Raw genomic sequence first — 27,069 nt, 5'->3', positions numbered from 1 at the left:
AAGAGTTAGTGGAACTGAGAAGAAAGTGATAGATGGGAGAAACATTCTGAAGAAATCAAATCAGTTTTTTAAAGGACAATAGGGCAATTGAAAAAAGGAGGAAGTCCAGGATTTCACAGAATTTCTTGAGACTGAGAAAATAGCAATACCATGATTAGAGATAGGAAAAATGTGAGGGACTTTGTTCCTTTCCAGAAGAAATTTCTGCATTTCTCTGGAGACATTTTTAACTGGTCTTAGTCATATTTATAAATTATCATATTATTATAACAAAATAATGTTCATATATAACTTTAACTTGTTGAAAATGCTTTTGACACATATAATTCAAATCACAAAACAGTCCTAGGAGGCAAGCATGGCAGTGAGGATCATCCATTTTTTATAGAAAGGGAAACTGTAGCATAAAGAAGTTAAATGACTTTCCCAAAGTCATAGAGCAAGTTAGTATTTTTTGTTTCCCATGCATTTTCTCTGGACTTCATAGTGATGCATTGGGGAGTTAAGTTCGTCCATTCAGTGGTTTAGGGAAGGTGATTTACCAGATTATGGAGAAGATGATGCAGAAAAATCCTAGAGTAGAGGAAGAAGAGACCTTGTGTCTTGGCCAGGGGATTCTGTTATCGTTTCTTTAGAATGTCCTGACCAGTCTTGATTGATGCCTCTATTAAGGCTTCCAAGAGAGCTTGGATCATCAGAAGTGACTTGATCCTCTGAAGAACAGAAAGACTGTCACAAAAAAAGATCAAGACTAGGTCAGTTTATGGTACCAAGAACACAGTTCTGTACTACATTGTTTTAGAGACTCTTCTGGGAGACAGGTGTAGGTTAATTTGGCTTGCCCCAGTGGTCAAGTTGATGCCAATCTTAAGACAAATATAGAGTTCTCCTAATGACCTAGGACCCTCTCCACCTCTCTGGCCATCTCTTTTCATTCCAGGGTTGAGGTGAAACTAGTTCTGTATAAGAGGGCAAGGAACTTTTAGATATAATCTTATGGAGGAAGTCAAGGTAGGATTTGGATCTGGCAGGGTGAAATGAAATGTCTGCTGAGTTAGGTCCTTGACTGAATCTCATTGGCCTCATCCATATCTAGCTAGATACACTAAGAGTTATATATTCATGGGCACTGCATGGAGATTCACCAGACTCTGACTGAAATAAAAACTTTCATGGGTACATATAAATACATTGATATGTATTCATGCATATATATACCTGTACACACACACACATCTAAATGCATACATATATAATAAATGCATACATATTTACCCCAAACCTCTCCTTTCACCTATCTAGTTAATTCACAATTATTCCCAAGAAGCAGAGAGAGAGAACTCATTTCAGAGAGAGGGGCTTTTCCTTTTAAAAAAACTCAACTTGAATTCTGAATTATTTGGCTCTCAGTTTACCAATTGGTCATTTCTTCAATGAGACCAACTGAGGCTGTTTCTCTGTCCCTAGAAAAAGGGCTAGGACTAAAAGTGCTCATATCCCCTTCTCCCTGTCAGCTATTATTAATGACTTTTTTTTTTTTTACAATTTGGACAATTATAGGTACAAATGTCCAGGACATTGTAACCTCATGGGTTGGAGGCTTTTCATTAGAAATTTTTTTCTTTTTCTTAATAGTATTTTATTTTCTTTCCTATTACATGTAAAGAGAATTTGCAATATTCATTTTTATAAGCTTTTTGAGTTCCCAATTTTTCTCCTTCCCTCCCTTCTCTCTCCCCTCTTCAGTGCAGCAAGCAGTTTGATACGTTATACTGTACAATCATGTTAGACATATTTCCTCATTAGTCAAGAAGAAGAGTCAAAATAACCACAAGAAAGCAAAAACAAAATGCAAAAAATCGTAAGCTTTGATCTGCATTCAGACTCCATAGTGCTTTCCCTGACTGTAGTTAACATTTTATATCACAAGTCTTTTAGAATTGTCTTGGATCATTGTACTGCCGACAAGAGCTAAGTCTGTCTTAACTGATCCTCACACAATGAGCAATTAGTTTTTATGCTGTTCAGAGTTGTTGTAGCTGTTAATTGTTGTTATTTCTCACTAGCTGATGTCTTTAATGAAGCTTCTGTTAAATATATATTATTAGAGGGTTCAGGATAGCAAATATGTTGGCTGGAGTTGGGGTATTGGAGTGAACCAACAAAATATGATGTGGAGTATTTAGAAATATTCATAGCATTCCCAACTCCGGATACATCAGGTTTCTGTTGTCCAGTTTCCTAGTAGCGGCAAGTAGCCTCCTTTGTCAGCCAGTAGCTGTGAGAATTCTAGATGGGCCAACTACAGTGCAAACTCATTAAAAATGAAAGGGAAGAGCCTGAAGCTTAGTTCTTGAAAAAGACCTGCAACTCTTTGGCTGGCAGCCTGGTATTTGGCTGAAGTGGTACATGACAAGAATTCCATGTACAGAGAAAGGAGAAGGGAAGAAGGCTAGGAAAAAAACCTGCCAGGAGAATGAGAACCAATGTGCATATGCAGAAGGAGCTTAATTTATAATGTTATTGGAATCTAGATGCAAAAAGTGCAATGACCTTCAAAGATTGGGGCTGGATGACTCTCATTTTTGTGTTTCTAATAGTCCTTGATTAAATAACTATCAATTTGGAAAATGGTATTTGAATGTCTCTTTTTCTTACTTTTCTTTCTCCTTTGACTGGCACTCAGAACTGTATCCTGGAGAGCTCTCTAGAGGTATCTCCTTGATTGAAACGGTCTCCATTCTTCACATCCTCTCTCCTTTTGGGAGTACAAATTGAGCTGCTAGCATAATCTCCTACAGGCTGTTCCAGCTCCCTCTCCTTCTCTCTCTGTGTTGTACAAAATTCTGTTGCTGTCCTTCATCTCGTGGGTCTCAACTTGGCAGCAGTTGGCTCCCCTGAGTTTTCCCTGCACGGCTGTTTTGTTTGTCACGTTAACTGGTGTTGTATTTGGTCCTTAACTTTTTGTTTGCTGATGATTGTGCAGCCTCTGAAGTTGAGATGCAGCAAAGTAAGAATTGATTATCTGTTGCCCGTGCAAATTTTGGTCTAACAGTTAACACTGAGAAAACATAGGTACATCAGCCAACACCACATCATCCATATCTGGAACCATTGGTTCCAGCAAGTGGAGTTTTAAATACAATGGTTAAGTTCACTTACCTTCTCAGTATACTTTCAAGAGATGTACACACTGATAATAATGTTGATGCAAGCATTACTGGAGCTATCTTAGAATATGGGAGGCTCTGAAGGAAAGTGTGGGAAAGAAGAGATATCAGACTGCTCACCAAACCAAAGTGCTACAGAGTCATTGTGCTGACCTCTTTGTTGTAGTCTGCAAAACCTGGACAGTCTACCAGTATCATGCCCCAGAAAACACAATTGCTTCCACTGGAATTGCCTGAAAAAGATTTTGAACAGCATCTGGCAGGATAAGGTATCAGACACCAAGGTCCTTTCTTGACATAAACTTCCAAGCATTCAAAATCTATTATAGAGGGGCAGCTCAGTGGCACAGTGGATAGAGTCAGAAGGACCTGAGTTCGACCTTGCAAAACAAAAACAAACACAAACTCTACTACAGAGAGCACAAATTCAATGGACTGGCCATGTTCAAAAGCTAGCCATATGTTTACTTAAAAGACTATTTTTGGAGACTTACAAAAGTCAAGCACTCACATGGGGGTCAGAAAAGTGATATAAGGAAACTCTCAAAGTCTCTCTTAAAAACTCTGGAATTAATGGCATGACATAGGAGGCACCAATACAGGACTGTCCAGTAGGGTGTGCCCTTATTAAAGAAGGTCGTGTTCTATGAGTAAAGCAGAATTGAAAGAGCTCAAAAGAAATGTGAGATGCCCAAATTTAGAGAATTCACCCCAAATATTCATATGGAGTATTTGTGCCTGACTTGGTAGAACATTCCAAACCCATATTGGTCTGTCTGTTCTGTGATCGTTGGGCGCACTATAACTTAACTCTTACATAGTGATAATATTTTGATCCTCTTCAAGAATGAAGAACAACAGCCAACCAACACCCCATTGCCAGAAATGTTTTCCATTTACAATTAAGATTATCACCTCTGTACTGCTGATTCCCAAATATACAACATGTTTTAAAAGGCTGCAATTGAACTATTAAAGCTTAAAATGTCACTAAAACTTTTGGGATACCCTATATCTCTGACCCTTCACTTAGGCACCTATATTTTATATCTACAGCACTTTCATATTTGACATCCTGCTTTTATTTGAAGTTTTAAATTCATTTCCCCCAAAACGTCTTCAAGTCCCAGTTTCCCCTTGGCTGTTGGCTGTATCATTACAGCCCCAGTTCTCCAGACTCATAGCTACATATGTTGACTCTTCCCTCTCTCATTCCCCCTAGTCAGGCAGTAGGTCCCTTCTTTGATTGGTGTTTTACTCTCAGCTCTCTCCACTACACCTGAATCATCTCACAACTTTCTACATGGCCTCAAAGGTACAGTGGTACAGTAGAAAAGTTAGTGTCCAAGGGATCAGTGTTTTATGTCACACACTTATCTGTGGATTCTTGGAATATTCCCTTAACTCTTCTGGACCTTGGTTCCTAAATGCTCAGTGAAAATGAGGGATTAGGAATGGGATAACTAAGGTAAAATCTGTTTCCTTGCAATTTTTCCTTGTCCTTTTTTTCCTGACTGAAAATGGCTGTTAAATTAATCTTTTCTAAAATGTCAATTTTGTCAAATTTTTCTGATCAAGGATCTCAAGCAGCTACCTATTTTTAATCACATAAGATTCAAGCTCCACTCATCTGGACATGACTGTGTGGTTGTGGTTGTTGAGTCATTTTGAGGAGTGTCCAACTCTTTATGATCCGATTTGAGAGTGATTTTCCATTTCTTCCTCCAGCTCATTTTACCAATGAGGAAACTGAGGTGAATATCACAGGTTAAGTGATTTCCTCAGGGTCACACAGCTAGTAAGTATCTGAGTCCAGATTTGAACTCAGGGTGATGAGTCTTCCTAACTTCAGATCTAGCACCCTAAGCACTGCACCATTATTTTCCAGTAAGAGCTCTTTGCTTGTGGCCAAGCCACTTTCCTAACTCTCTTGAACATACCTCTGTAGAACTAGAGAGAGCCTTAGAATTGATATCTAAATCTGCTCATCCTAGAAAAGAAGAAGCTGAGGCACGAGAAGGAAGATGATTGTTTCTGAAGTATAACCAACCATTCTTTGGCTCCATTTCTCCTCTGGCACCTTGTCCTGACATAGACATGACTGAACTCCAGGAGGATATGTTGTCATTCAGAATGTTCTGGCTGGTCTCACCACATTGGAAAGGTTCTGAGGGCAGGCCTGGTAATCAAATGTGATTGTTGTGAGGCATTGAAAGCCCCATCCCCAGAAGACTTCATCATCCTCTGAAGATTTGTTTTTAATCATAGCAATTCCTGAAGACTGTCCTATATGGTATGGAAGGGTTGCAATCTGTCATTGGAGGGAGTGCTCATAGTAATGAAATCCAGATGGTTGATGTAAGTATGGATCAATGCCCTTGCCTTTCCATAAGCATCTGTTGATGATGTGGACAGGTGCTCAGCACTGGCAATGTTCACCTTTCCCCTGATTTTCTTGGATAAAGAATCTATGTAAGTGTCTGAAGCCAGATTTGAACTCCCAATTCTAGGAGTTCTGGAATTCTAGACCCAGCACCAACCTTAAAAAGGTGATGCTTGTCCTTTGTTCTTGAAAAAGGCCATGACACCTGGGAATTGATTCCATAACAAGCACATAATTTGGATTTGACTAAGGTGGGGCTGTGCTAAGTTACCAACCTCACTTTCTCCTCCAGAGTCATCTGGGTTCAGTGACCAGATATGAATCAGGATGACTGGAGTCGGCCCTGGATACAAGACAATTGGTTAAGTGACATGTCCAAGGTCACAGATCTAATTAAAGTCAAGTGTCAGAGGTTGGATTTGAACTCAGGTCCTCCTGATTCCAGAGCTGCTACTTTATCCAGTATACCATTTAGCTGCTCAAAGATAACAAACTTTTGGGATGAAGTAGAAGAGCTATCATGTATTCAGTACCCAGAAACATTCAGGGACTTACCTGAAGTCATACAGATTGGGAGGGAGAGTGATGGGAATTGAATCCAGGTGTTGTAGCCCAGTATCTCTCCATTTTGCCCCACTGCCTCCCAGTGATGCTGGAGGGTGGTTAGCATCCATGTAACCTAAGATTTAGAACTTAGAGAAATCATTTATTCCAAACCATTCATCTTATAAACAACACTATAGTGATTTGCCCAAAGACATATTGCATATATTATGGAGACTTGACTGTGACTAATTTTGCATTATTTGGAGGTGATAACTAGAGGTAATTTTGATTAATATAAACTATATAAGATATAATTATGATAAATATATTTTATAACATATAAGCTATATAATTTAGACTTATTTTACTTAATATAAACAAGTATTTATTGAATATTTACTATATGGGAGACATGATAAGCACTAATAAAAAAATAAAAAGAAATACCTGGGAGCTAAATATTTTTTGCTTTTTTGGACTGTATAGCCCATGAAAAAATTTGTCAAGGACTGCATATATAATTTAATATTTATTTATGGCTACAATGTAACCTATACTATCAATGAGTATAATAAAAAATTTAATAATGCTGCATGAATGGGCTTTAAGGGCCATCTGGTTTGGACATAGCTGCTCTAGGAACTTCCTTGGAGGGGGGCAGACTTAGAAAAATATGCTAACAATCCTAATGCAGAGTTGAATAGAAGGAATTCAGCTACTCTTTAATGACCACTCTCTTCTTTTTGATATTCTTTCATCACCTTAACTACTGGGGTTTTTCCTTCTTGAATGTCTGTTGTTATTATTTCTTGGACTCTACACTTTCATTTTGTGATCTAATCTACTCCCATGTGTTCAGCAACCATCTCTTAGCCAGTGCCATCTCCAGCTACATATTTAGCCTTTATGTCTCCCCTGAACTCCATTCCTATACCTTCAAACACTTGTTGGAAAGCTGTACTTGATTGTTCATTTGATATCTCAAACTCAACATAGGCAAAACTAAACTCATCCAAAATCTGTCCCTCTTCTGAATGTCTCTTGTTCTACTTATAGAGGACCACCATTTTCTCATTCACCCATATTTCTCATTTATCAACCCCTTAGTCTTTCCTACCCCCCTTAAGTCAAATCCTTTCCCTCTATATTCAGATTTCCCTATTCAACCCTTCATCATTTCTTGTGTGGACAATCCTAATAGTTTTTCTGTTCTTCTTTTCTGCTTTCCTTCTCTTCTACTTCAACCCAGTCTTCACATGGCTATTGGAATGATCTCCTGAAGACATGGATCTGAATTTGTCATAATATCAAAGATGCAGAACAACTCGTCTGACTCCAATCATTTTACACTTGAAACTGAGGCCAGGGATGTTAAATGATGTGCTCAAGATCACAGATAAGGAATCATGGTCAGGGGGGAGATTTGAACCTGAGTCCTCAGTCTGTCATCTCCAGTCATCCTGATCCATATCTGGTCACTGGATCCAAATGGTTCTGGAGGAGAAAATGAGGCTGGTGACTTAGCACAGCCTCCCCCCACCCCATTCAGATCCAATTCATGAGATTCATCACTTCTCTGATGTCCTGGTCTTCCTAAATAATGAAGAACAAACATCATCCCAGTTGTCAGTGCCTTATCTCCTTATAAATCTGCTTGAAGACACTTTATCTTATCTCTTCTTTATCCCCTGCATTCTCTCACTTGTCTCCTGCTGATCTGTGTTGCTCTTGGTAAACTTGAAAGCAGGAGCTCTCTCACCATTTTGTTTTTGTATCCCTAGTGTTTTATATAGTCCTTTGTGCTGAGTAGATGTGTGTGTTTTGGTTTGAATTCAACTGAATTACCATAGAAGAGATAGAACATTTAATAGGAGATCAGAGGGGGTAAAGTTTCTTGAAGGAAGTGGTGTTTGACTTGAACACATAGAGAGATATGGGGATAAGATAGCATAGGTGAAGGGAATAGTAGGAGCAAAAGCTGGAAAATAAATGCTGCATTCAGTGTGTTGTAAAGATATGCAGCCCTTGACAAGTTTTTGTTGGGCAGAGCAGCCCAGAAGAGCTAAAAGGTTAGACACCCATGCCTTAAAGTATCTTGGATGTATTTGTATTTGTTTGTTTGTTTGTTTGTAATTAAGCTAATGTAGTTGGTTGATCTCAGACTGAGTCTAATATCTGCTTTGTGTGTGTGTGTGTGTGTGTGTGTGTGTGTGTGTGTGTGTGTGTGTATCCCTAGCAGTTCATTAATACCTGATCAATTCCTTTCAACCCAACTCAGTTCAATACCTATAAAAAATGAATCACACTTACTTGAATGGAAAGGTAATTTACTCCCTCCCTGCTCCCCAAAGCTCCACTTTCTTCCTCTGTGAAATGCTAGACTTGAACTCAATGACCTCTGAAGGTTCATTCTTATGTTTTAAAAGCTATCCAAATTCTGTGGCATCAGGATAGCTGGACTTTTCTCATCCTCTCATAGTTTCATCAGAGCAGAGCCTTGACTAGATCCGGGCACCCAGAGGTCATTTGGTGAAATGTATTTCTACTTGGAAAAAGGTAATTCATTATCCTCTTTCCTTCACAATGGACAATCATCTTATCTCACACCCTGAACTTTGCTATTTCCTGGGAGGCAAATTATCAAAGAGAAACATTCTTTTGGGATGATACTTCCCTCTTGAGGGATCTGTATTTGAAATCTGAAAAGCCAAGTTTGAATGCTGGCTCTGATACTACCTTTGTGACCTTGAACTAGTCACTGAAGCTCTTGGGGGGGTCTCTGTTTATTCATTTGTAAATTGAGGGGTTTGGGTTCAATGATCTTGAAGGACCCATCTAGCTTTTGCTCTATGATCCTGTTCCCTGAGAGTGAAGCCATCTGGAAATTTGTTGTAATTCTTTCAGAAGCTTAGGGGTGCATCTAGATGGAACCTCAGGCTGACTGAGGAGTGTGGGTGGATCTCTTCTTTATGGAATTCTGTCTTGCCAAATAAGCAGTTAAATAACCAGATAAATTGAGGGGAGGGGAGGCAATATTTTCATCCCCTAACTTGCAAAGTAAACATTCTGGATGTGACATCTTTACATAACCAGTTCTTCCAAAGTATTCAAAATATATAGTTCATTTCATCAAAATTCAATGAACATGAATGCCACTGAGGAGTAAGGCTGTTGTAACTATCCCTCGGCAGTCAGCATAATTTTTGGGTCTCCTGAAGGACTCTTTCTTCACTAGAGCATAGTCTGATCCTGGGGAGAAGTCAACTCACAAAGGTCTACAAGCATTCATCGAGTGTTGAGCATGCTCCTTGTTTCTGTGTCTCTTCCTCCAGTGGTCCTTTGTAGTGGCTACAATCACGGAGATTCCACCAGTTGTCCTTCTTCCTAATTTCCTGGTGCAGAGACATGTTCTAAGACCTCTAAGGACGCAGACAGGAGGAACCATTATGGTAAGATGAACCTGTGCCCTCTCTGCCCTTTTATAATTTGGGTGTTGGTCAGGAGCACAGTGGGGAGAAGGAAGATGGTGCTAGAAAGAATGGACAGATGTCACCTGACCTTCCCTTTCATTTTAGGCTACTTAGACCTTAGGCCCAAGTGAAGATCCCTAGTTCTCTCAAAGCCTAGTATGGAGTCTTGTTCCTCCTTTCACTACCATATATCCATGAGACATGAAGTCAAGCAACATCAACTCCTATTGTATTGTGCCAACAGATTTTATCTTATTTTTGGCTCATTGGGAAATAACTAGAATTTAAGGAGTATTAGAACCTGAAAGGTTCTTAAAGAGTAAATGGCTATCTTATCTTTTCCTGACTAAGAGGAGAGCCAAGAGCCCATTATCATTTGAAGTTATACTCAAGTTGAAAGACCTTCTATCTCAGAAAGTAATGATTTTTCTTGGCTCTGGAAGTCTCCAACAGGAGGCTGAAGGACAAATCAGAGGTGTGAGAGACATGTATTGAATAAGAGCATCTCAGCAGATAAACTCAGAGCTAACTGTGGTACTGGAAAGTGTCTAGAGTCATAGAACTTAGGTTCATATTCCTCCTCTGGCTTTTAGGTGTAATCTCTGTGACTTTGGGCAAATTTCTTAATTTCTCTCTGTCTCAGTTTCCTTACCTGTAACAGAAAGGGGTCAAACTGAATGACCTTTGAGATCCTTTCCAGGTTTTATCTGTGAGTCTATGAACCCTTCTGACCAGAGATTCTAGAATTGTGAGATTCTCTTTATGGGTGTTTCTCTTCTATCTGTGAATTTGTGGTCATCTCTGAAAGTATCTTGGATATCTGGGAGGATGGCAAGGGAGAGGGAAAGTGTGCTTCTTTGAGCCAGATGGATTGGCTAAGCCCTTGTTGAACATTTCTCTCTGCTCAGCTTTAAGCTAAAGTCTAGGAAAGATACATTGCTTGTTCTCAAAGAAATTAGAGGGGATATAAAATAAATCTACAAGAAGTAATTAGTGAATACAAATTAAAGATGCTATATAGCACAAACTGATTAGTCATGATAACTATAACAGTTCCTTTAAATTTTTATTTATTTAAGGCAATGGGTTAAGAGTGACTTGCCCAAGGTCACACAGCTAGGCAATTATTAAGTGTCTGAGGTCAGATTTGAAGTCAGGTCCTTCTGACTCCAGGGCCTGTACTCTACCTAACTGCCCCTTTTCCCTTAAAAGGAAAGCAAATCCTTTTCATCTGTATCATTTCACTTAACCCTTCCAACACCTGTGGGGTAATTCACAGTATCTATCATAGATTTAGAGCTGGAAGAGCCTTTAAGGTCAATTAGTTCAACCCCCTCCTTTTACAGATAGGGTCAAAGAAGTAATATGACTTTTCTAATTCATACATGAAGTAAATGTATGAGCCAAGATATGAGCTCAGGATCCATATTCTTACACTGAATCATTCTGCCTCTTAGGGATTAGATATTATTTCTCATTTTTCATGTGGTTGGAATAGGATTTTCCAAAGGTCACACAGTTGGTTCATAGAAGAACTAGAATTAGAGCCTGGGTCTCTACTCCCAACCCAGTTCTGTTTTCAATAAGCCATGATTCCTTTCCTTAGGAACCCCAAGCTGTTATCACTGGTCCTTAATGCATTCTGTCATTGGCCAGCCTTGAGCCAGCACAGTTCAAGGAAACATATGTGCTACATTCTTCACACCCAAGAAAGCTCACTTAGGGTATGCCAATTTGAGGAAGGTGATCTCTTAGGCCAAGATTAAGGCATAGGGTAGGCAACATTAATATGAAGTTTGAATGGTGCTTTTTGAAGTTTTTCCAAAGCACTTTTTCTGCTCTGGAACATTCACTAGAGAGGAGAGTGATATCACTCATCCCTAGCCTTGCAGAGACATAGGAAAATAAATTCTTTCATTTTCATTGAACTGAACCCAATCTGGGAGAAAAAGGAAAGAAATTAGATTTGAAGGACACAAAATGAGGTGTGTGATCTATATACCAGTCAAGGGAGTATTGCATACTCTCTTGAATCACATGACTTTTATTCCCTGGGCAAACGGAAGGACAGAGTTTGAGTGACTGGTCAAAGGGCACACATCTAGTGGGAGACAGAACAAATCCAGGTCAGCCTAACCAAGTAGGTGGAGATGTTCTCAAGGTCTCATTCTTTACCTCTAAAATGAAGGGACTGGACTTGTTAATCTCTCAGGCCCTTTCTATCTCAAACATTCTTTGATCTTATAATTATATCAGAGAATGTCACCTTCCTCAAATGATCTTGCTATGGTCACAGTTAAAAAAAAAAAGGAAAAGAGAAAAAAAAAACCTAGCACACTATCTGGTGCTTAGTAGATGTTTATTCACTGTGTTTCATCCATGACTGAGAAGATAGTATTTCCTACCTCTTTTGAAGTAAAATGCTAATTGGTTTGTGTACAAATTTCTCACTTGGACTCTTGATTTCTCATCTCCTTCCTGCCCCGACCTTGTGTGGCTCCTTCAGAGCTATGAGAGGAAAGAGGGGAATAATTTGAGGAGTGAAGTCCTGTGAGATGTCCTGTGATATAGCTCTGCAATGACCTTGGGAGGTACTGCTGCCTTGGCTCTACTTCCTCATAGACCCTGAGAATTTACAGACACACAGGTAGGAAGCATCAGAGGTGGTATTTGAACCCATGTCTTCTAACTCCGGGGCCTTGTTAGTGGGCAGCAGAAGAGGATGAGCTCCTTCTGATATTGATATAGACATAGATGTACTTATTAAATGGCATCAATAATCTATCGGGTGGAAGAGTAAAGATGTAGTTGATACATAATGGTAGTGTAACAGAAAGAATGAAGGATTTGGAATCCAAAGACCTGGGTTCAAATCCAGCCTTCTGTGATTACCAATTTCTCATCCATATTCTGAGGGGATTGAAAGACATGATCTTAATTTTTCCCTCTGACTTAAAGGCTAAGAGCCTAAGTTTTTAAATATCTAAGATCAGTTTTAAAATAGTACCCAATAATTTGACTCAGATCAGATCCTTGAACTAATATGCTGATCCAGTCCTGGGAATCTTCTTAAATTCCTAATTGCCTCTCAAAATCTAGTTCCTATAATGAACCTCAAGCAACACCACAGCCAAATTGGGGTTCCCTCCCTATTCTGTGCTTTCCTGATATTTTCTTTGCATGCCTCCCATGAGACTTTTCACTTTCTACCTTTTGTTTTGGTTATTATGTGCATGTCTTATCCTTCCCACTAGACTGTAAGATCTGTCAGAGTTGGGACTAAGTTTTATTAGCTTCTTGTCTCTCTTAATTGTCTATGAAACTTGTACTAGTAGATCTTCAATTAATATCTATTTAGTTGAATCAGAAAAGGGTTATTTAGATATCAGAATTGTTCCCTTCCTTTGACTGGTCTGCTGCTCCCCTCTTCCCTAACTCCCTTTAAAATATCATAAAGGTGGGGCAGCTAGGTGATGCAATGGATAGAGTACAGACCCTGGAGTCAGGAGGACCTAAGTTCAAATTTGGTCTCAGACACTAAATAATTACCTAGCTGTGTGACATTAGGTAAGTCACTTAACCCCATTGCCTTGCAATATATACATATACATATACATATACATATACATATACATATACATATACATATACATATACATATACATATACATATACATATATATATATATATATATATACATATATATATATATATATATGTATATATGGGTTTCTCCCCTGTGATAGGTTTACCCTCTTCACAATGGTCCTGTGGAAGGCAATACAAGATTAAGAAATGATGTTCATAAGAATAAAGTTGATTTGCCCCCAACTCAAAAACAGTAGCATAACCAGGTTTGGAAACAGATCCCATGACTCCAAATCCAGAGTTCCTTCTAGACTTTTCCTCTACTTTTCCTGCACCATTGTTCTTTTACCAAACTGGCCAATAATGTTGCCCAGGAAGCTTAAAATAGTGCCATTTCTGGATTGTTAGGAAAAGGATAGACCCCCCCCATAGACTTGATAAAATGACTTGTTCATACTGTCTCTGTGCTTATTCCCTAAGGCTGGGAAACTGGCTATTGAACGAGGCTGGGCCATCAATATAGGTAAGTACAACAGGAAATTTAGCATGGGAGAGCCTCATTGTGTGTGTGTGTGTGTGTGTGTGTGTGTGATGTGTAGATTTTGTCTCCCTATCCTTCATTCTTCAGCCTGAGAAATCCCAGTTGACTTTTAGAAGATGAACCCTTGAGGAGTTGTGGTTTTAGAGCCTTTGTTGAGGGTTGTTCCTTTACAAAACCCACAGAATCCAACTCTCAAATTCTATTATAGACTTCTAGGTCTGATCTAATTCTTCATTTTATTGCTCCTGGGGAAGTAACTTAACTTATCTTCAAAGTATCTCTTATAACCTTATGGATATAACTAGGGTAAGGGAACCAACAAGAGAACATGTAAAATACTTTGTAACCCTTAAAGAGTTATATTATTATAAATATATAAAATACATTGTAAAGTGCTAACTATTTTTATATGTTGATAGTCTCCAATCCTGTTGCAGAACTGTCATAATAAACCTATCTCTCTACTTTTGTTGAATTTTGTCTTTTTTTACACTTGTTCAAAGTTAAAATATTCTTTTTGGCCCTAAAATTTATTTCTAGTTATTCTAGTGATTGACCTGAGATAGGCCAATGAGGAGGTGCCTCTCCTGGACACAGATGTGGGAAAGGTAGAAATGATGAAACTTGGCAACAGACATGCCCTAGTTCCATGTCATGTGTGTGCGTAAGCATATGGGGGTATGTTTGTTTTCTCCTTCCTATTGGTATGTATAACCTTGGGATGATCCTAGCTCCAGAAAGCTTTTAAGAAAGAACATCAAAGGGTGGCATTTTAGACTTCATGACAAACCAGTAGGAGGGACACCTTTGGGCAGAGGGATCTCACTGGGCTTCACAAATTATACCACTTAACTGGTGGCTCATTCCTTCCACAGATGAAGCCAACCTCAGTGACAAGGGTCTCTCTCCTTGAGAGTCTGAGGAACAATACCATTTATGAAAAAGAACTCCAGGGGGGGAACCATAGGCTAAGGAAACTGAGGATACCAGATTGATTCTTGGTTCTGTGTGACATCTACCTCCCTGGGCCTGTTTCCTCAACAATACTATGCAGAAAAGGGTTATTTAGATCTCAGGATAAGATAAATTCAGTAGACTTATCTTAAAGGAAGCAAGGAATGAGGCAGTGCCCAATAGAGACAGATACTAATTGGCAGGCATTTCTATCTCTGATATATTCAGCCATCCCCTCATGGCTGAACCAATCATTGCTAGTTGGTTTCCCCACTTCAAGTCTGGCTTCCCTCTAATCCATCTTTCCTGTAGCTGCCAAAGTGACTTTTCTAAAGTAGATGTCTGATCATATTACCTTGCACCCATTCAAATAAACTCAAGTGGTTCCCTATTTCTTTCTAGGTTCAAATATAAAATTTGACTTTTAAAGCCTTTCACAACCTGGCTTCCTCCTATCTTTCTAGTCTTCTCACATCTTTTCCCCATCCCCATTCAGTCACACTGATCTATATGTATATATGATCCCAAACCTTTTCACTGCAGACCTCCCATATCAGGAATGTGCCCCTTCTTCACCTATAATTCCATACTTCCTTCAAAATTCCTCTCAAATCCCATCTTTTGTAGGTCTCTCAGCCATCATCCCTTCCCTCATGTCTTCCTTCATGCTTGACTTTTCATTTACATTGTATCTATCTTGTATGTTGGTAGTTATTTCCATGTATATACAGTGTTTATTATTATGTTGCTTGGCATATTAAGTAGCCACTTAATAAATACTTCATGATTGTCTGACTTCTGGAAGAGTGGTAGAGACTTAATGGAGGCTGGGGAAGCCACACCAGCTCCAGAGGGGTGAAGGATGAAGGTGGTTGCCAAGGATGCGTGCGTGCCGATGCTCTTAGTAGCTGCTTGTCAGGAGGAGACCTGCCCTTGACATAAGCTCCAGTTTGTAAAGCTTGTGGCAGGTCTGGTGATCTGATCTGCAGCTTGGACTGCCCTCTTGTTCTAATAACCATTCTTGAATCAGGTCTTCACCACCAGGATGCTGTTCTGATCTATTGTCACTGACTTATTTGAAATTTCCTTCCAGAGGAGCCTGTCCCTTCACACTCAGATATTAGGGTGAATTGGGGCCCTGGCAAGAATTCCTCAGGTTACATAAGTGGACAAGGAAAGGAACTGTGGGGCCAGGCTGAACTGATTAATTAATATCATGTCTTGAGACTGTGTTTCATAGGTTTCTCTTACTTCTCAAGAACTAGAATTATATTTGGGGAAGACTATTGGCATGAGCAGAGAACATGATCCTGGAAAGAGTTAAGCCCTAACCACATATCTGAGTGATTTTTACTTGGGAGACACTGAGTGCCTGCTCAGAGTTTGGGACAAACCCTTCCCTCTGACTTTCTATGTGTCCAGGAGAGGCACTTCCTCATTGGCCTATCTCAGGTCGATTGCTAGAATAACTAGAAATAAATTTTAGGGCCAAAGTTTACTACCCTAAACTTCGAACAAGTATAAAAAAAAGACAAAATTCAACAAAAGTGGAGAGATAGGTTTATTATGGCAGTTCTGCAACAGGATTGGAGACTATCAACATATAAAAATAGCTAGCACTTTATAATATACTATATATGCATATATTATAATAATATAACTCTTTAAGGGTTACAAAGTATTTTACATGTTCTTTTGTTGGTTCCCTTACCCTAGTTATATCCGTAAGGTTACTGACTCTGAGATACATTAAGTTACTTCCCCAGGAGCATCCATAGCTAAGAAGTATCTGAGGCAGATTTTGAATTCAGATCTTCCTGACTCCAAGTTTGCCATTCTAGTCACTAACCCACCTGGCTCTCCACTCTCCAGTCTTGTGCTTTGACATGGGATCAGAGCCCAACCTCCAAGGGCATCTCAACTATCTCCCTCATTTACAGATGTGGAAGCAAGGACCCAGTGAGGTGGTGTTTCATCTCTTAGCCAAGGTCATGCAGGAAGCAAATAGAAGATACTGGGTTTAAATTCAGTCGCTCTGATTCCAAGTCAGTTATCTTTTCTACATTAACATCTCACATAGTACCAACAACAACTAAATGCTTAATGAATGGATGAATAACTGGGCCTCATTATGAAATGCTCTTTTAAATCTTTCTCCGCCTCCTTTTTTTTCCTGTATCTGTACCTTTTAAAATCTAGTTTCAGATGCTTACTAACTGGGCAAGTCATTAACCTTATTTGCCTCAGTTTCCTCATCTGTAAAATGACCCGGAGAAGGAACAAGTAATCACTTCAGTTATTTTTGCCAAGAAAACCCCAAATGGAGTGGCAGAGTGTTGAATATAACTGAAAACAATTGAATTACAATACACTCTTTTAAAAACTTGGCAGATAGGTTGAATGTCTTTCTGTCCTTTTCCCCAAGGGGAGAGGGGTTTAATGATTCAATCCATTATTTAATCCTTAAAGCCAGAATCACAATAAGTTGTCTTTTGTTATCCTGAGTATTATTATTGTTAATAATTTATGCAGCAGCTTGCTGGAGTGTTTTCCAGAAAACATTTCTGTGAGATAGGTGTTATAGATATTCCCTTTTTACAGGCACAGAAACTGTGACTTAGAAAGAGGTAAAGTAAATGTTTCTTTGATATCTAAGCCTTTACTCAAGTCTCAGTACACTTTGTAAATTGTGAAGCACCATACAAATATGAAGTTATCTTTCTTGCTGTCATCTTTTCCCCTGGGAAAAAGGAAGATGAAGAAAAGGGGAGAAGATTTTGGGGCTGACTTGATTCTTTTATTCTGACCTTGGCCAGAAAGTTGGGAAGTGAGTAGCTCTGGGCTCCTGGGCATGCATAGCTAGCTGCCTCTGAGCTAAATGGCTTGTAGTGCTGCTGTAGATCAATGAGACCACCAGAGGGTGCACTTTGTCTGCCCATTATGACCTGATTAGGTTCTGAGAGCTTGAGCTGCCAACTTGAACTCTGGGATTCTTAGCAGCAGCAGGCCTTGTGGGAGAATCCTTCTCTTCCACCCTCATCATACTGATTGGAGGAGGCAGATGGGAGGAAATCCTTCTGCCCCTAGCTGCCAACATGCCCCTTGACTCCCCTCCCCCCAACTCTATCAAGTGCTGGGCTGTTAACCCATTAACTACTCAACCAGTGACATTTCTTAAACAACCTCGTGCCAGACACTGTGAGATTATATATATATATATATATATATATATATATATGTGTATATATATATATACACACACATGTATATGTATATATACATATATATACATATATATACACACATATATATGTGTGTATGTATGTATGTATGTATACACATATAGCTAAAAGGTGGTGTTGGTAAGGAAGGTACCAGAAATTGGTGGGATAAGGAAAAATGTCATTTAGAAGATGATGATTATGCTGAATCTTGGAATTAACTTGGAAACCAGAGATTCTGAGAGGTGTGGATGAGGTGGGAGAGGGCATTTCAGGTTTGTAGGATGGCTAGTGCAAAGACAAGGAGATGGGACATGATGATGGGAGATGATGGGAAATGGAGTGTTTTGTTTGAATAACATTAGTAAGAGAATTTGATTGGCTTGTAGAGTATGTGAAGGGGGCCATCCATAGAAAGAAGGGCATTTTATGCAAGTGTTTTCAAAGCCTCTGGCTGTCTAGTCAACCTTTTGTTCAAGTTTTCCATAGGGGATGGAAAAGACATAAGCCATACCTTTGAAGAGCTTGTCTGTTGGACAGACAAAATTCATCGACCATGTCTGTGCCAGATTGCATGATATAGACTATGCATATAATGGAAGGAAAAGGAAGAGAGAGTTCAGGGAGTGCTGCAGTATTCAAAAAATGCCTTATGCAGAAAGCCCTAGACTTTGAAGGAGAGAAAGCATATGAATATGATCTTAGTGAGTCACTACTCTTGATCAGGTTTTCTTTTTTTTTAAGTCTCCCTTTAATGTTTTATTTATTTGCCAACTACGTGCAATGGTGGTTTTCAACATTAATTTTTTTTACAAGATTTTGAGTTTCACATTTTTTTCCTCCCTCCTTTCCCTCCCCTTCTCCCTGACAGAAAGCAATCTAATATAGGTTATACATGTATAACTATGTTAAATATGAATCCATAATTAATCATTCTGTGAAAGAAGAATCAAATTGAGATGGAAAAACATTAGAGAGAAAAAATATATAATACATACAACAATTTTTAAAAATAAGGTAGTAAATTTTGTTCTGCATTTAAATTCCATAATTCCTTCTCTGGATATGGTTGATGTTTTCCATCACAATCCTTTCAGAGTTGCCTTTGATGATTGTGCTGCTGAAATGAACAAGTCTGTCATGGTTGATTGTGACCTCATGTTACTTTAGTGAGTACAATGTTCTTATGGTTCTGACTTCACTCAGCATCAGTTTGTGCAAGTCTTTCCAGGCTTTTCTGATATTTATCCCTTATGATTAATTACAGAACAATAGTGTCCCATCGCATTCATATGCCACATTTTGTTCAGCCATTCCAAAATTGATGGGCATTCCCTCAATTTTCAATTCTTTGCCACTACAAAAAGAGCTGATATAAATATTTTTGTACATATAGGTTTTTTTTTTACCATATTTTGGAATCTCTTTGAAATACAGGCCCATAGTGATATTGCTCGATTAAAGGGTATACATATTTTTATTGTCCTTTGAGTGTAATTCTGAATTGCTCTCCAGAAAAGTTGGATCAGTTCACCACTCCACCATCAATCTATTAGTGTCCCATTTTTCTACATCCCCTCCAATATTGCCTTGATCAAGTTTTTGATCTGTAATGGTAAGAGATTGAGTTAGGTGGTCCTTAAGGGCCCTTTCAACTTTTAATCAATGCTCCTAGGCCCCCTGGCTCTAATACTTTCAACTTTTAATCAATGCTCTTAGGCCCCCTGGCTCTAATACTTTATTATTATTATTTCTGAAGTTAGGAATAAGGCAATTTATAAATGGTCACTTGGGTGGGGGAGGGTTGCAGCAAAGGAGAAATAGTGTGCAAAATGTTTAGATGTAGAAAATCTAGTGTAAGAAGGGAGATTGGCCTGGTTGGGGTAGTCTGCATTGGAGAGCAGTCAAGAGTAATGTTAATGCCTTTTCTTTCTCTTTCATTCCCTTCCATTTCAATTGCATACACATATACATACACATACACATACATATGTTATTGTTAGTCCTTCATTCTCAAAGAAGACCATGACATCAGGGAGGTGAAGCTGTGACATGCAAGTGAGTTGGATTTAAGGGAGGCGGTGCTGTGCAAAGTCACCAGCTTCCCTTTCTCCTCCAGAACCATCTGGGTCTAGTGACACAATATATGGATCAGGATGACTGGAGCTGTCCCTGGATGCAGTGGGAGACCTTGGTCTAACTAGATGAAAGTGCTCATTCTTGGTCTTTTTGCCTCATTTGTCTCTTACCTACCTAACCTTAACCATTGAATGGTCATTGCCTAGGCCAGTTACTCAAAACCTATATATACAAGTATACAAATATGCAATACATATATGTAATCATATATTTATATATATACACATACACACAAGCTATATTGCTATGTCTTTATATTTATATTTTTGTACATAGTTTCTTTGCATATTGTCTCTCCCCACTTAGAATGTGAGCTCCTTGAGAGCTGGGACTGTTTATTGCCTTTCTTTGTGACCCCATTGTTCACTATACTGCCTGAAAGTTAGTAGGTGCCTAATCAATGCTAATTGACTGACTGCTGGAATAGCGTATAGAAACCAGATTATGGCATTTTTTTATTTGCTATGATGTTATGCAAGTTTTATTCTTTATGAACCCTCACATTTCCTGGAGGATCAATCAGTGGAAATTATCACTGCCCTTTAGAGAGGAGAGGGTCTTGAAAAAGGCTGAGGAGACTGCAAGAGTGTGACTAAAACAGACGTTCACTCTTTCTGAAGGCTCTATTATGAGGTACTGGCGAGTCAGAGCTAGTGGGAAAGGGAGGGATGTTGTCTGGCAGAAGGGACAAGGGCACTCAAAAGAACCACCATTGAATGGGTTCCTTCTTTCTTCCTGTAGGTGGTGGTTTCCATCACTGTTCCAGTGACAAGGGAGGAGGATTTTGTGCCTATGCTGATATTACACTATCTATAAAGGTAAGCCCTTTGGAGCTGGTGCTTTTAAGGGAAAAAGACTGGGGAGGTGGACCCTCTGAATCATAGAACTTGGAGCTAAAAAGGGACCTTGGAGATCATTTAGTTCACCAGTAGTCCAAACTGAGGTTTAGAATTGACAGCAGCTGAGCCTAAACCCAGTACTGTGAGGATTCAGAGACCAGCCCTCTTTCCACTAAACACAACAGTGAGTCAGGCCTTAAGAAGTGGTGGACATGAGCTGGCCAAGAGGAGGATGGAGTGTATTGCCAATAAGAGGTAAAGATTCAGGAAGGGGACCCTAAGGCCAATCTGATCCCTATCCTTAAAAGGGAGGGGAAGCCTAGAAAGAGTTGATTCTTAATTCATTGAAATTCTGGATTTGATCATAATCTGTGAGACAGAGAATTTGTCTTTGACTAAAAATCACTCTCACTCTTACATTGGGTATAACTAAGAGGTCAAAGAGGGCACCAAACTTAGGATCTGAGTCTTCATTGATTGGCTGGATGGTCTGAAGTGGGAAACACCATATAACCACCACCAACACAGGAATAATGATAGCTGGCATATATATGGCATCTGCTTTGAATATGAAGGATTTGGAATACTCAACTTTGAATTCTGTCACTGAACTGGTAGTAGAGAGTCTTTTTCCCAACTGCCGTCTTACAGCCCCCAAAGGAAAGCCACTGAAATGGGACAGCCACTCATGTGGAGGGAAAGTTTGATTTTTAGGAAAGAGCCTTATAAGACCTAGGATGGAATGTCCTGAGCTAATGGATCTTAAATGTTAAGCTGCTCAATTGTTTGCCTAGTAGATGTTTATTTCTCTGCTTCCCCTTCTCTTCCTCCTCTCTCTTGAGCAGTTTCTATTTGATCGAGTAGAAGGAGTCTCAAAAGCCACTATTATTGATTTGGATGCTCACCAGGTGGGTTCCCTGTCTTATGTCAAGGAAATTAGAATCAGTGTCCTCTCTTGATAGCCCATGCCTCCTCTTGATTCTATCTCCCAAATAGCATGTGCTTCACACACTTGCACTCCTATCCACATACCCCCACAATATCAAAGGGCATTAGACTGCCCAGGGATAGATGTTGCTGAATGTCATGGGGGAGACTTGGGATCACCATCTTTAGAAGTCTTTACATATAGAGGAATATGTGACATTCCATGTCTGGCAAGAGTCAAAAGCAGGACTGGGTTATAGGTACCTGCCCTTGACCTTTACTAGTGAAATGGAAGGGCCAATCCCAATCCATAATGATAATAATGATTATAATGATGACAGCTGCTCCTCTCCACAGAGCTTTAGCATTTGTGAGGCCCTTTATACCCATGATTTCCTCTGATTCTCATAAGAACCCTGGGAGGTTGGCACAGTATACATTTTGGTATTCTTCATGTTGGCATTAGCATTGCTGGCATGTTGATGTTGTCTTCCAGAAGATCTCTAGTGGTGTGTTTTCCCTAGGGGAATGGCCACGAGAGAGATTTCATGAACGACAGTCGAGTGTATATCATGGATGTCTACAACCGCAACATTTACCCAGGGGATACTTTTGCTAAACGTAAGTGGTAAATTGTTAGAATGGGGGTTCTGGGTATGATTTCTTTGTGGATGGGGGGGATTGTTGTAAGGCAGTAATATCAAAATGTGCTTGGGTATGAAACCAATATATATTTTTAAAATCTGTAAATACAAATGTACAGGCACCCTCTCTCCTATGTCCCCACAAACACATGTACCCAACTGAATGAGGTTATAAAAGATAATTTGTAGGCTAGTTGTTTGGGAATTCAAATTCATTTTCCCAAGGGAATAATGATAGAGGGGCTTTTCAGGTCCCCATCTGGTCCCCTAGAGGCCTGTCTAACCTATAGTATCGATGAAATGCTTGACTGATTCAGCTGTCGTTTCCCATTGTTTCTGTGGGAGAATCTATCTTAAGTTCCATCTGGAAATTGATGAAACAGGAAGCATGCCTCCCCCTTCACTGTAGCTACATCTCTTTTCTCCATCCCTTGGTCTGGATCACTGCCCTTCATTTACATATGAGTATATGGTAGGGAAGGAGGATTTACAATAAGGTAGATGTTTACATCTCAGGGATGGTCAGTATTTGTCATCCAGCCTTAGTCTTGGATCTTTTATAATATTTTCCAACTCCAAAAGAGAGGAAGAGAATGGGAGGACAAGAATCACTTCCTTCCCCCTCCTTATTTTGCCACCCTGGACTTTTTTGGGGGATAGTAAGCTAGGAACAATTCCGACTGATACAGTCAGAAGAGTTATAGCTTTACCATCTATAAGACTATAGGATTTGGAGCTGGGCGTGACCTTAGAGATCCTTTAAGTCCAATCTCCTCTCTTTATAAATGTGGAAATAAGGGCCCAAGGGGATAAGAGACTTGCCTACTGTCACTTTCTAATAAGCAGTAGAGCTGGTCCTGGCATTCAGACCCTCTAACTTAAAATCTGGTGTTCTTTCTGGCATGCTCTCTGAGGGAGGGGATACTATATTAAGAGGAAACTAAGACCCTGAAAAGTCACTAAGTGGCCTGGCTGGATCCAGCCCTTTAGACTCCAGCCCACCTCTATAGGTATGATGCCACGTTGGAACTATGCCTTCCAACTTCCTGGTGCCTCTTTATGCCATCGCCTCCCCTTCTTTTCTCTTATTAAAGGGTAGGATCCCAAGGGCACTGGCCAGAGGACAGGTGAGTTTTGCTGAGCAAAGGGGCAAGGAAAGGTGGCATGGATACCTGGGAATATGCCAGAGAAGGAACAGACTGAAGAAAACAAGAAAATTGAGTTGAGGTGGGAGGGGAAGAGTACCAGAGGTCCCATCTTTCCTATCTTGACATTTTTCTGCCTGTGGCTTGAGTGATTGACAAGATCCCAATTTGTGATAGTCTCTGCTAGGAGTCTTTATGGAGATGATTGGGTCCCAACCTCTGCTAAAGCCTTCCCTTCATGACTTTTAGGTGCCATCAAGAGGAAGGTTGAATTGGACTGGGGAACAGGAGATAATGAGTATCTGCGGAAGGTGGCCGAGCACACGGAGAAAGCACTGAAAGAGCAGCCACCTGACGTGATGATCTACAATGCGGGCACGGATATCTTGGAGGGCGACCCTTTGGGAGGACTTTCTATTTCAGCCGAGGTGAATCCCAGCCCTCACCTGGCTTGTCTTCTGGCTGCTCCACTCCTATTTAAGTCACTCACTGGTTCCAGGGTATCACTCATATTTCCCCTTAGGATTAGTGGGAAGTAACTGGGCTCAAGCTGCAGTGGAGAATTCTCTCTAAGGGTAATGACAGAATTGATTTGTTGCTGGTTCCAGCCCTGGAGAGAGAGTGGGGTCAGGGAATATGGTGGCTGGTAAGAGGATGGTCATTAGGTAAAATATGACCGAATCCAGGTCTAGATGTAATGGGTGAAAGAAACAACGACCAAACAGGACAGAAGATCCTAGGACACGAATTCCTAGGATGACAGGGTAAAGTCATTCAGTGTTTGGCTTGTGTGACAGTACTAGCCAGGAGATCACTGGGGAATGCAGGAATATTTCATATTGGAAAGGGCAGGGTGTCTTGAGGGGACTTAGAATGGAGGATAGAGCCCAGGCATTGGAGGCTTTGCCCATAAGAACATAAATCTTAGAACTTCAACATCATCTCATCCAACTTCTTCCTTTTACAGATGAGAAAAATAGGCCCTGAGGGAAGCAAATGTGACCACAAAGGAGTGTAAACTTGAGGGTCTGTGGTGGGAGAGAGGAAGGCCAGAGTTCATGACTAGAACCCCTCCTTAGTAGTAACCCAACTTTTGTCAAAACAGGCCTTCCCTATCTGTCTAATCTTTTCAGACCTTCTCCTGAGTCAAGAGTTCCCTCTCCCAAATAACGTCTCCTGCCCATATCCCTCCAGGGCATTGTGAAGAGGGATGAGCTAGTATTCCGAGCTGCTCGAAAACACAACGTTCCTATCTTCATGGTGACCTCAGGAGGCTACCAGAAACATACGGCTCGGATCATAGCTGACTCCATCCTCAACCTATACAACTTGGGTCTGATTGATCATATTGAGGCCATCTGAGAAGCCAAGAGCACTATGGAAATGATGTGACCACCTACAAGGCAACCTTGGCCATCCCTCTCCCAGAAAATTTTTGTTTTCTAAAAACAGATGCAACAAGCAACACTTTAACCCTAGACAGGTGTCAGGGTCAACTGCAATACAACAGAGTAGAGTGGGGCCCTGTAAAATTAGTTTATTTTTAACCATTTTCAAAGACAACAGAGGAGGAGTAAGGATCTGTTCTTGCTGATCTGTTTCCATGCAGATCTCTGCCTTGACCTGGGGACTAGCTTTTGTCTTGTTTGGGTCCTTGGGGGCAGTGGAGGGAGACTCTCCACTTCTTACTTTTCTCCTTCCCCTCCTTCTCTTGACCTGAGGCAATTCCTATATGGAAAGCAGAATGTCTCCTCCAGGGTGACTGTTACATGAAGGACTTCTCTCTTGTCCTGTAGAGAGGGAGGAGATTTTGAGGAGAGGGAAGGTGGAGAAGGCAAGAGAGGACTACAGAGCCATTGACAAAGTCGCCTCAAATGGACAGTGGGGTAAGCTCCTATCTTAGATTTTTTGAAATGTACATGAGAGGAGAAGGGAAAGGTGTCTGAAAGTAATAACCCAAAAAACAGGAATGCAGATGGGTAAGTAAGTGAAGAAAGATGTGGAGGTAATGAGGCGCAGCAATAGAGTAAAGCAGAGGGAGAAATAAGGCTCTGGTTTTCTTTGCCTAATGGGTTACTGAGAATTTAGGAGGCTGCTGGAAGTGGAAAAAGACCCTCTCCTACCAGGGATCTCCTTCCATCTCTTCTTTGCTTCTTCCTCCAATCCTTACTCCCCTTTTATCCTCACCTGCCACTTTCTCTGTTCCTTCCCATTTTTTCCTTCTTTGGTTCTCCTCTCCTTTTTCATTTCCCCATCCCACTTTCTGTCTCAGCATCTCTTCTGATGGGAGAGGTGAATAAAGTGGGCTTAGAAGCCCTGTTTTTTTTTTAATTTTGTTTTGTTTTTGCTTTTTTTTTTTTTGAGGAGGGAGGGAAATAAGATTGAGATATTGCCCAGAGAAGAAACTGGAGGATCCCAGTTTCTCCTGTGTTGAACAAACCTCCTTTCCATGATTGCAGACCCTGGGTCACTAGAAAAAGAAGACTCTAATTATGAGGTAGTTTCACATTCTCAGGACCCCTGAATTTTATGTCCAATTTTCAGGGCTGAAGTTAGGAGTCTGACTGTCCAACAGATAAATCCTTAGAATGGGACAAGATCTCTAATTAGGAGGTAGTTGATATTGTGAGGGAGTTGGGTGGGAGGATGGGGACTCTTGAATTGGGATTCTTACAGACTTCCTTTTAAAACTGATCAGTGGTAGTCAGCAAGGACATAGGGAAGACTGGAGAATAGAAGCACTCTGCAGTCTCATGTATTTAACTGTAGCAGATGGGTGTGTGTGTGTGTGTGTGTGTGTGTGTGTGTGAGAGAGAGAGAGAGAGAGAGAGAGAGAGAGAGAGAGAGAGAGAGAGAACCCAATTTGTATATAAAGGCATTTCTCTTCCAATATTGATTACTTCTCTAAGGTGAGGAGAAATATGTTTTGGGAAAAGAATGTGATCATGTTTATAGAATTGGAATTTATATCTCGGCTAAAAGTCTTCTCTTCAAAGACCTAAAAAAGTGCTTCTGGACTAGGTTCTTGTCTTTGGGTGTTCTCCAGATGGAACAGAAGCTCAAGGCTGAGGCAACCTTAGACCTCTAATTCCTTACTCAGATAGAATTATTGGCCATTTATTGAGAAGGAAAAAGGCTCACTGATAAAGGAGATTGTTTCCTGTAAAGGGGTCTGGCAAATATATCCTTTTCCACGTTCCCAGGGGCCTTCATCCAAAATCCTCAGAAAGTTCAGGATCAAAGACAACTGAGAGTATGGAATTTCAGAGCTTGAAGGGACCTTGGAGATTTTCCAATTTAAGAGTCATTTTACAGTTGGGGAAGCTGAAGTTCAGAGAAAGGACCCATATGGACCCAAGGTCCCATAATCTGTTGATTATGATGGGCAATGTCAACCCTAAATCTGTAAAAACCTTAAAAATAAAGAGTTAAAATAAAATGAGAGAAAATATAGGTTAGACATTTTTAGATTTTATTCTCTAAACCTTAAGATGGAGACCA

The 27,069-nt window shown here is 40.1% G+C and overlaps 1 protein-coding gene across 3 annotated transcripts in view; it reads left to right on the top strand.

The window, feature by feature from the left end:
* The window catches only part of HDAC11 (histone deacetylase 11), a 39,485-nt gene extending 13,061 nt beyond the window's left edge, over window positions 1-26,424 (top strand). Inside the window, exons 2-9 of one of the 3 annotated variants that reach the window (XM_074198372.1) lie at window positions 5,165-5,528; window positions 9,432-9,548; window positions 13,639-13,681; window positions 20,755-20,831; window positions 21,698-21,760; window positions 22,304-22,400; window positions 23,818-23,996; window positions 24,763-26,424. In XM_074198372.1, coding sequence (XP_074054473.1) covers window positions 5,466-5,528; window positions 9,432-9,548; window positions 13,639-13,681; window positions 20,755-20,831; window positions 21,698-21,760; window positions 22,304-22,400; window positions 23,818-23,996; window positions 24,763-24,930 — 807 coding nt within the window. In that variant the 5' untranslated portion in view covers window positions 5,165-5,465 and the 3' untranslated portion in view covers window positions 24,931-26,424. Of the gene's footprint in view, window positions 1-5,164; window positions 5,529-9,431; window positions 9,549-13,638; window positions 13,682-20,754; window positions 20,832-21,697; window positions 21,761-22,303; window positions 22,401-23,817; window positions 23,997-24,701 lie in introns of all 3 variants that reach the window. The other 2 variants (XM_074198370.1, XM_074198371.1) reach the window with 2 other exon arrangements.
* The last annotated feature ends 645 nt before the right edge of the window (window positions 26,425-27,069 follow it).

The sequence above is a fragment of the Macrotis lagotis genome, chromosome 8 (genome assembly GCF_037893015.1).
Source record: "Macrotis lagotis isolate mMagLag1 chromosome 8, bilby.v1.9.chrom.fasta, whole genome shotgun sequence".
In the NCBI taxonomy this organism is placed as follows: domain Eukaryota; kingdom Metazoa; phylum Chordata; class Mammalia; order Peramelemorphia; family Peramelidae; genus Macrotis; species Macrotis lagotis.
This window is presented reverse-complemented; position numbering and strand designations above follow the sequence as displayed.